Source organism: Sphaeramia orbicularis, chromosome 13 (assembly GCF_902148855.1).
Source record: "Sphaeramia orbicularis chromosome 13, fSphaOr1.1, whole genome shotgun sequence".
NCBI lineage: Eukaryota > Metazoa > Chordata > Actinopteri > Kurtiformes > Apogonidae > Sphaeramia > Sphaeramia orbicularis.
The window spans coordinates 29,815,435-29,824,571 of NC_043969.1; the positions used below are offsets into that span (position 1 = coordinate 29,815,435).

The 9,137-nt window shown below is 38.0% G+C and overlaps 1 protein-coding gene across 1 annotated transcript in view; it reads left to right on the forward strand.

Annotated features, from left to right (window-relative positions):
- LOC115431808 (rho guanine nucleotide exchange factor 26) overlaps positions 1-7,823 on the forward strand; it is a 36,929-nt gene extending 29,106 nt beyond the window's left edge. Inside the window, exons 13-15 of the mRNA XM_030152458.1 lie at positions 4,430-4,500; positions 6,431-6,532; positions 6,922-7,823. Coding sequence (XP_030008318.1) covers positions 4,430-4,500; positions 6,431-6,532; positions 6,922-7,064 — 316 coding nt within the window. The 3' untranslated portion in view covers positions 7,065-7,823. The remainder of the gene's footprint in view (positions 1-4,429; positions 4,501-6,430; positions 6,533-6,921) is intronic.
- The last annotated feature ends 1,314 nt before the right edge of the window (positions 7,824-9,137 follow it).

Here is a 9,137-nt window from a genome sequence, read left to right on the forward strand (position 1 = left end):
ATTCTGATCGAAGGCGGGTTTTTGTTTTCTTGTGGAAATGAAACTATAAAAATCAATGTTTTTTTTTCCATGCTGGTTAGTGTGGGTGTTTGTGCATTCAGTTGCATTTGTTCTCCACCTGTTGAGCCCTTTTACACTGATGGTGTATCTGTGTACAGTTCCTATCGCTGTGTGAGGTCTCAGACACATTTAGCTGAATTAAATAGATGTTTGACCGTGGTTGTGACATAATACATAAGGAATTCAGACGGGCAGCTGGAGTGGAGATGGCACAAGGATGTCTGTGTGTGGAGCTCAGACAGTCTCTCTGGTATAGTTTGTGATTCCCCACTTCTGTGTCCTCTTCCTTTCCTGTGTATCCTTTTGTTTTCTGTTGCGCATGACAGCCAGCCTTCCCCATGATGTTGTCCTGTCGAGCAAAGTCTGTGAATAGCGCGTCTCTATTAGTGGAACAGAGCAGCTATAGTGGTCTGCAGCAAAACACTTCTGTCAGATATGCAGCAACAACACAAAGCAGCACTAGTCAGTTACATAACAGCGAATCTGTACTTCTGTTGTACTTTTTTTTTTTTTTTTTTTTTTACATTTCTACTCTGTCTGCTTCTACTTAAGTGATTGTTTTGGATTGCCCTTCTGTGTCTGCTTTCGTTTATAGATGATAAGAAGAAGTGGGCTGATGGGAACTGTTCCATCTGCCTGGGAGTTTCCCTGGACGGTTCTCGGTTCTAGAGTCGTAATGTTTTTGAGGAGCAGAAATCGTACCCGAATACCTTTGTGATTTGTGGTTAAGTGGAAACAAGGGGAGGGGTTGGGTTAAAGGTAAACACGCTGATAGGAAGGAACAGACAGGGTGAGGAGGTAGAGATGAGCGTGAAATTAATGAAAAACAAAACAGTGATCTGGTGGTGATTTTTAGTTGGCAGAGGAAGGAAGGCTAGAAGGAGGCTGTCATCACTCTTTATCTGTGTGTGTGGAAGAGGTTTTGCAGCACAGCGAGGCCTCTCTACTATTCAGCGCTGAAATAAGACCCTCCGACTACGGATTTATGATGCTTGACATTCCCCTGCTCTTTAGGCTGAATGCAGAAGGAGCTTTAATACCATGAACAGACTGATCCAGATCATCTAGAGAGGGACAAGGAGACGAGCACCTGCCATTTAGTATTCACAAACACACTCCTGCTGTTTAAGTGAGGTTTTTTTTTTACCTGAACCCTTCTTGGTATGTGCCTCACATTCCATAGATAACCATTTAGTGGCGTTCCTTTCAAACACTTGTGGTTGCCTGTTTGTGAGCATGTGTCTGATCAACTGAATGAGTTCACATTCATAGTTTTTTCTAAAACTATTTCAGCTGTTTTAGCGCCAAAGGGCAGACCGTCATAGTGGTGTGTTCCGTATGTTCACATATCAGACTGTTGGTATGTGTGTCCAGCTGTCAAGAGCAACAACTAACAGCTGCCTTTCCCACCGAGCAGCTCACATGTTAGCAATACATTCACGATAGAGAACATCAGATATAGTTTAACCCTTAGATGTATGAGTGACTGGAGCTTAAAGGAATCAAAAATGACCTGAGTTAAAATCCATGTGTTTTTATGCCACTTTTGTCATTTTGTCATGCTAAAAATAATCATTTGTATTATATTTTGGTCTACAAAAGAATGATTTCATATTTGAAATGTTTTTTATTTTTCTTTTTTTATACATTTTTAACCATTTATTTATTTAATTTTATTTTTAATATTTTGACAATCTGAAAAGCTAATTATATATAGAATATAACAGCAATAGAACAATGTTGATAATGTGTGCGTGAGTGAGTCCTTTGGTTTTGCTGTAGAATGAATCAAAGGTTCAGATGGAATTCCATTGAAAATGAATGTGAGTCATTTTGACCCGACTATGGAAGCTTGGGGTAGTCATCCAAAAACTACCATGTCATACAATCTTTAAAAGGTCAGTTAAAAATTTAAATGGCATGATTTCAATAACATGTTTTTTTTTTTTTTAGGAATACCTAGAATATGAAATAATAATAACTTCTCATTACATTACAATGATATTGCAAGATAACATCCTCACCAGGTCTTTGCTGACCCACTTATGCATCTAAGGGTTAATATCACAATCTGTCAAAAACAATGAGACCAGTTCAGACGTATCATGATGCATGCTGAAAATGTTGTGATATTTACTGTATATGTTTGGACAGATGGCTAAACAATGTTTAATCAACATTACAATGGTTACCAATTTGCATTTCAAGTACTGAAAAAAAAAGTAAATAGTATTATGTTGTCTGTTTTGCTTTGCTCTTCGTGGACATAAGGTTTAGTGGTTTTCAAACATATTCAGTTCTAAAGTTTACGTCTCATTTACTGACTTTTCCACTGTCAAAATACTCTTCGAAAGTGCCCCCCCTCACACACACACTTACATCTTGTTTGGTCTTTTACATCATTTTTGTCTCGACTTTCATGTTGTTCTTTATCTTCTCATGCTTTTTTTTTTTTTTTAAATAGAATTTTCATCTTTTTGAGACATTCATGTAATTTCTCACATTCTTGCATCTTTTGTCATTTTCATCTTCATGCATCTTCACTTTCAGCTCATCTTTTTATGTCACTTTATTCTTGTTTCTTTCATAATTTATTTTATTAAACCTTTTGTCTTCTTGCATCTTGTTATGTCTTTTCCATCATTTTTGTTTGTCATTTTGTTGCACCTTCTACATCTTTCGTAAAATCCTTTACATTATTTTCCTCGTCTCGTCTTATATGGGTGACACCTTTCCTCCGTTTCACGTGCTTTATTATTGAACATTTTTAAACCAGCTGATATACGAGGGGGTGCTGAAAAGTTCATAGCCTGACTAAGAAGGAGTTATCCACAGCAATGAAACTTGGCATACATTAAATTCAACCTCTCCTAATACTAATTGCATGGTTTCCTTCCAGATAAACCCCCACTGGATAAATAATTCAGGACTTTGAAAAGTAGTACCAGAGACATTTGGTGAACCATTCTTGGCACCGTGGTCTTATCAAATGTCTGCAGAAAAAGGGGTTAGCCCCCCAAGGACATTCATGCTGACATGGTTGCTATAGGGGATGATGCTCCAGCTTTATCAACTGTGCAAACTGGGAAGCTGAATTCAAGAGGGGAGGGGTGAAAAGCAAGCATTTTCATGAAATGTCTGTTGTACTACTTTTCAAAGTCCTAAATTATTTATCTAATGTGGGTTTATCTGGAGGGAAACCATGCAGTTAGTATCAGGAAAGGTTGAATTTAATGTATGCCAAGTTTCATTGCTGTGCAATAACTCCATCTTAGTCAGGCTATGAACTTTTCAGCCCACACTCGTATTTGGGAAAGATGAGTTACGAGCACAAACTGCCAATTTGACCAGGAAGCATACAAATATTTGTTAAATGTTTGACTTTTGGTTATGATCATTTGGATGAAGTCATCTGGACAGTTTTAAATGACAGTGGTGATATTGGAGAAAAACAGATCAACAGAAAGCTCTTAAAAAAGGTGATTATGTGGATCAGTCAGACTGTAAAATGTATTATCAGACTCCAAAGATCATCCTTCAGCTGTGATAATATGACATTTTGCATGCACACTGCGGGTTCAGAGCACTGGCCTTCAGGTTTTATGACTTTATGATATTCATTTAGTCATTTGAGGATGACGTGACCTGGTATTTTACAGACTACTTATCCTGAAAAGGGTCAGAACAGCAGATGTACAATGAAAGCACAATGATGCCGTCTGACTCAGGGGACTTTTCCTGTTTCAGGCAAATTTGACCCATTATTAACAGGGTCCAAACAAACTGCTCATAGTTTTTGATTTACCCGTCTTTGGGCTGAGTCACTGAGGGGCCTCAATAAACCCCCTCTGGTTCGCCTTATGATCCCCCTTCATCTGCCCGCTCTCTTGCCTTTTTTCTAGATTGGAGCTGAGAACAGGTGAAATCAGAGATAGTATTTCTTGGAATCTGACCTGTGTGACTCCACCCACTGTTTTTTTTTTTCTCATGAAACACACATGAGAAAGGGAAAGAAAAAGCAGGTCTGTCCCCTCCTGAGAATCGGCCTTTGTACTTGTTCTGCTCAGTTCTCTTGGACTGAAAACACCTCTGTTCTCTCACTGACAGGGTTAGAAAGGAGGGAGGGAAGACTAAATTACCCCTTTTTCTTCTGCAGCCTTTCAACTGTTTTGTGCGTACAGGCCTCTTATATTTCCACAGTGTTTTCTGTGACCATGTTTGTTAAAACACCCGTTACTTTCATTTTCCATACCTGCAGTACACCTGTAGAAGTGTTCATCTGCGCCAACATCCTCACCTTAGTTCTGGTCATTTGAGTTTGTATTATGTGTTATAATAAATTCCTTATGTGACGTATGTGTGTGTTTAGGAATGAGCGAGCGCGATGGATCAGTGCCCTGGGTCAGAACCTCAACAATAAGAAGAGTCAGGACAGAACAAGTGAGTTTGCCCATGAACACACACACACTCTCCTTTGAGCTTGGTGCTCCACCTTGTGGTCAAAGGTGAAACTCTTTCTTTTCCTCAGTGTTCATTATAAGAACTGGTTCAATATGTTTGTGCAAATAGAAAGCAGAAGTGCCTTTACTATGAACCTTAATGTCAGGAAAAAAATTGCATTAGTCAGATCAAATGTGAGATACAACTACTTTTCTGATTTGATGTATGCATCATTTACACATATGATGTTGGTCAGTTTAAAAGATCAATATACAAGTCAAAAAAGTCATGATATGTGGTAAAACTGTTTTGATGAGGCTGAAAATATATAAATGTAAAGAAAGGCCAGAGGTGACATTATTGTAAATGTCTCTTGGCTGTTGGAGATGTCTCTGAAGCTTCAACATGAGCAGAATGTATTTATATTCATTTTTTTTAATTCTAGAAAGGAAAAACAATATATGATGCATTTTAGACACAGTGTCTTGAATTGTTTTTCTTAGTTTAACCAACTGAATCCACTGTCTCCCCCCCTTCCCACATACATACAAACTACCACTAAACATGGAACAATAAATAAATAAATGGGGTTGGGCACACAATAATATAAATCATGATATGGGTAAATTAAATAAGGGATATTTTTCTGCATTATTTCTAGCTTACAGGGTATATGATGCTACGGGAGGGTGTTGAGCCTAAAAAAAATACAAAATGAAGGGGTCCCATAACTTATGGAACTTTTCAATTGATCCTCTGGTAAAATACTTATTTTTTTCTAATTTTAGGAAAAACATCAAATCGCCAAGCGAAACAGATGCTATATTCACCTTTTTAGATACTTTTTCATCTCACACTCAATGACTGACGTAAAATGGACCAAGGCGGTGGATGTTTTTTCACAGGCGATGCAGTCCATTCAGCTGTTGAACTTTAAACTAGATGCTTCTTTACCACAAACCATGACCTTCCTAGTGCATAAAATGACCTTTTAACTTGTTAAACCTTGTGTGTGTATGATTGCACAATACAAAGAGAATAAAAAATTAGTTGTCTCTCACTTTGGATTTAGAAAACATTTATTAATATGGAAGGAAATCACAATTTAAGGGGGTTTCATAATTTTTTAAGTGTGAAGGTGCGTACAACAAGGAAGAGCTTGTGTGTTTCTGTTTGTGTAGTGAAGTGAAACAATGTCCAAATATATTTCAGTTTAAACAGTGGTACAAAGATATGATTTTGTCAATATATGGGGAGCAAAATGTTATCAGTTGGTTTCTATTGTTTATTTCTTGGGTGTGAGATTATTATTATTATTATTATTATTATTATTATTATTGTGTTATTTTTCTTCTCTTTCTCTGGTGGGATGATCATTGTTTTGCTGAGGCTGTGACTAATTATGGACTTGTAACTTAGAGTAATGTCAGCAGGTTGAATTATTATAATACATGACCTAAAGAAAAGGGGCTGGGATTAAAAATAAGTGTTCCGCTCTCCCCACTCCTTTTTCGATGTGTAAATAACGCTAAAATTGTATTAAATATTTCTTTAGAACCCTCTTGAGACCCAGCAATGAACTTTTGTCCTCAGTAGGGGAACAAGAGTTTCACGTTCCATTAAAAAAAATTAGAAAATATGGATTTGAAAAAAAAAAAGTTGCATTATGCAGTTTCCAATCAGGACAATTATTTAATGTAAAAAAGCCTAAATTTTAAGCTTCGTAGGTCTCAGGAGGACATCGTAGGATACTTTTTCTTTTTTGTTTTTTGTTGATAATTGGGCATTTGCATTGTTGGTGGTCCAAAATAAGTCATTCATTTATAATTTTTCTGATGTTAGGCCACTGGGGAAGGGGTAGGACTTTGACTCCCTATAAGGTCTGTAATCTACCTAAGATGACTGATGAATTTGGGTGTTTTTTTTCCAGATGCTATGCAAGTGGAGGTGATCCGAACTTACACTGCCAAACAGCCAGATGAGTTATCCCTGCAGGTGGCTGATGTGGTGCTGGTTTCACAGACCGTGGACGGTAAGTTAGCCATTAATTCTCAGTTTGTTTGGGTTTTTTTGGCTCTTTATGTAAAGTTCCTCATTTTGTTAAGTACTTGTGCCATCGTGCATTTCAGTTCCTTCTCTTTCCAGATACTGTTTGAAGATTTGATTTAATTTTGCGCTCCTATACAAAAGCCAGCACTCAAAACGACCTTTCTAGTGTCATTACTCAGAAATAGGGTTGAAGATGGACCTGTGGAGTTGAATTAATGAAGAATTCAGACCCAAGCATAGCATTTACAGTTTATATAGACCACATGGAAATGTTTTAAAATGCATAATTCCATTTTTTAAAAAAGCAAAATATCACTCCTTTAAAAGCACAAGTAAAGCTCGTTTTCATACCGTTGCTGTTTCTCATCGTAGGTTGGTATGAAGGTGAGCGCCTGCGAGACGGAGAAAGGGGCTGGTTCCTCGCAGAGTGCAGCGAACCAATCACCTGCCAAGCCACCATCGAGCGTAACATGCAGAGGATGGACCGTTTGCAGGGGTTGGAGACCAACGTGTGACGACTGTGAGGTGCATACTTAAACCAGAGAGACCCCCCCCCCCCGGGTGCAGCAGCGACCTGCCTTTATAAGCGATGAACCCAGACAAATGAGTTCAGTAACAGGAACCTATTTTAAAAGGACCACGAGGAGAATCAAAGCGTTGTGGATGCTGCTCTCGCTCCTCTCAGATCAAACCATAACTCAGACTCCTGCTCGGTGTCCACTGAATAAATATCAGGCATGCTGACTTTGAAAGCAAAGACTGTGTTCAGAACAAACAGTGGAAGAGCAGAGATTTCCTTAATTAATGGTCGTTTTCTGTGTGTGTGTGGGTGGGATGATTTGACAGTGGGATTTGTCACATTCATTATTTATCTGCTGGTTAGAAAACTTCACACCCACTGCCGAAGTCACTGCTTTCAAGACTCTGCTACATGACAGACGATGTGAAATTTGTACAATTTTTCTTGTCAAACATATTTTGAGTGTAAGTGATGTGCAATGTAATAACAGAGACTGCATCGCCGCTATAGGAGGTAAAGTCGACCAAATAGCGACAGACGCCTGATGCCTGCACCGTTAATGAGGCTAAGGCTGCATAATAAGAAACTTTCCCACTAGTTAGTTCTGAAACTGATAAGATGATGTGATGGGCACCTCCCTTTTACAGCGCGTGGGTTAGTGCAGAAACTCGTCCTTCAGTAGCATCTGATGGCAAATGAAATTGTATTGATGCAGAGTGATATAAACTGAACTGTAAAAGAAAACATACACTGGAAAAAGTCTAAATCTCACTAAGTGTATTTTTCTCATTTCTAGTCAAAATATCACATCACACTTAAAATAAGACATAATCACCTAAGGAGTAACTTTTCAATGAGATGTAAGAACTTATTTTTGGACAATAGATCTTGAAAATCTTATTTCAAGAAATCTAACCAAGATAATTTCCACTTGCTCCATTGGCAGATTTCTTTTGCTTGAATTAAGTTACTTTTTTAGTGATTCTGTCTTATTTTAAATGTGATGAGATATTTTGACTAGAAATGAGAAAAATACACTTGGTAAGATTTAGATTTTTTCCAGTGTACAACTTGTCTGAAACTTAAGGCACTTTTTGTGAAAAAGATAAAATTAAGGATTACAGTCTTTTTGAGAATTACAATTTTATATTCCAGCTGTGGGTTAATCAAAGGGACTGAGTATCTGTTTTCCACCACAGTTGTCACCATCATGATTCAGACTCTACATTTGTGTCATGAATGCCATTATTCTCTCTGTCCACTCAATGATTAGAACAACCTGAAATATTGCACACTCTTGATGCCAGCCTGAGAAGTGTGTGTATATATATCTATAAAAATATCCCTTTAGGATTTGATGCTTCAAAGGCGAGCTGAAATTAATTTGTGTGCTGCTGGTGACACCGGAAGAGACGAGTCTTCCGTCCCAGTCGTGCTTTTAATGTGATCGTCCGCTGTGACTCATCTTTTTAGTGTTGCCGTGCCAAGCTAAAGGAAATGGATGGCTTGGTCAGAGTGTGGTGATAACACCATCTATCAAGCCCACTGCTTTGGCTCCAGTACGAATGACAACCACAACTGTTGAGTTGCACTGAGCGAAGTATGACTGTAGCAGGCGCAGCGTTCTGCAGGAAGACGACATTCGAAGGATCTCGACAGAAGAAAACGCTTTTCATTCACTCAGGGAAAAATAGCTGTTATAATACACATATTGGCATGAATTAATCTGTATTTCAATCACTTCCTCTTTCTGTAACTTTTGTAAATGAACTGTGTACATGTAAATACTTTAAACAGGCTGTAATGTAACATGTATGTTTTCCTAAATACAGATTTATATCACGGACTTAGTCAAACTTATATATTTTCATCAGCTACTGTTAATAAAAAAGCTTAAGTGCTCGAATGTAGCTTCCTTTTTCCCCATATGACCGCTGTAAGATGGACCGAGGAAAATAACTCTACTTTTATTCCTCCAGTAACATATGGTACAATAAATTATGTGCTCTCTGGACATACGGTGCAGATGAATCAAAAATGTGAATACAACCTCTGGGCAGCAGCACTT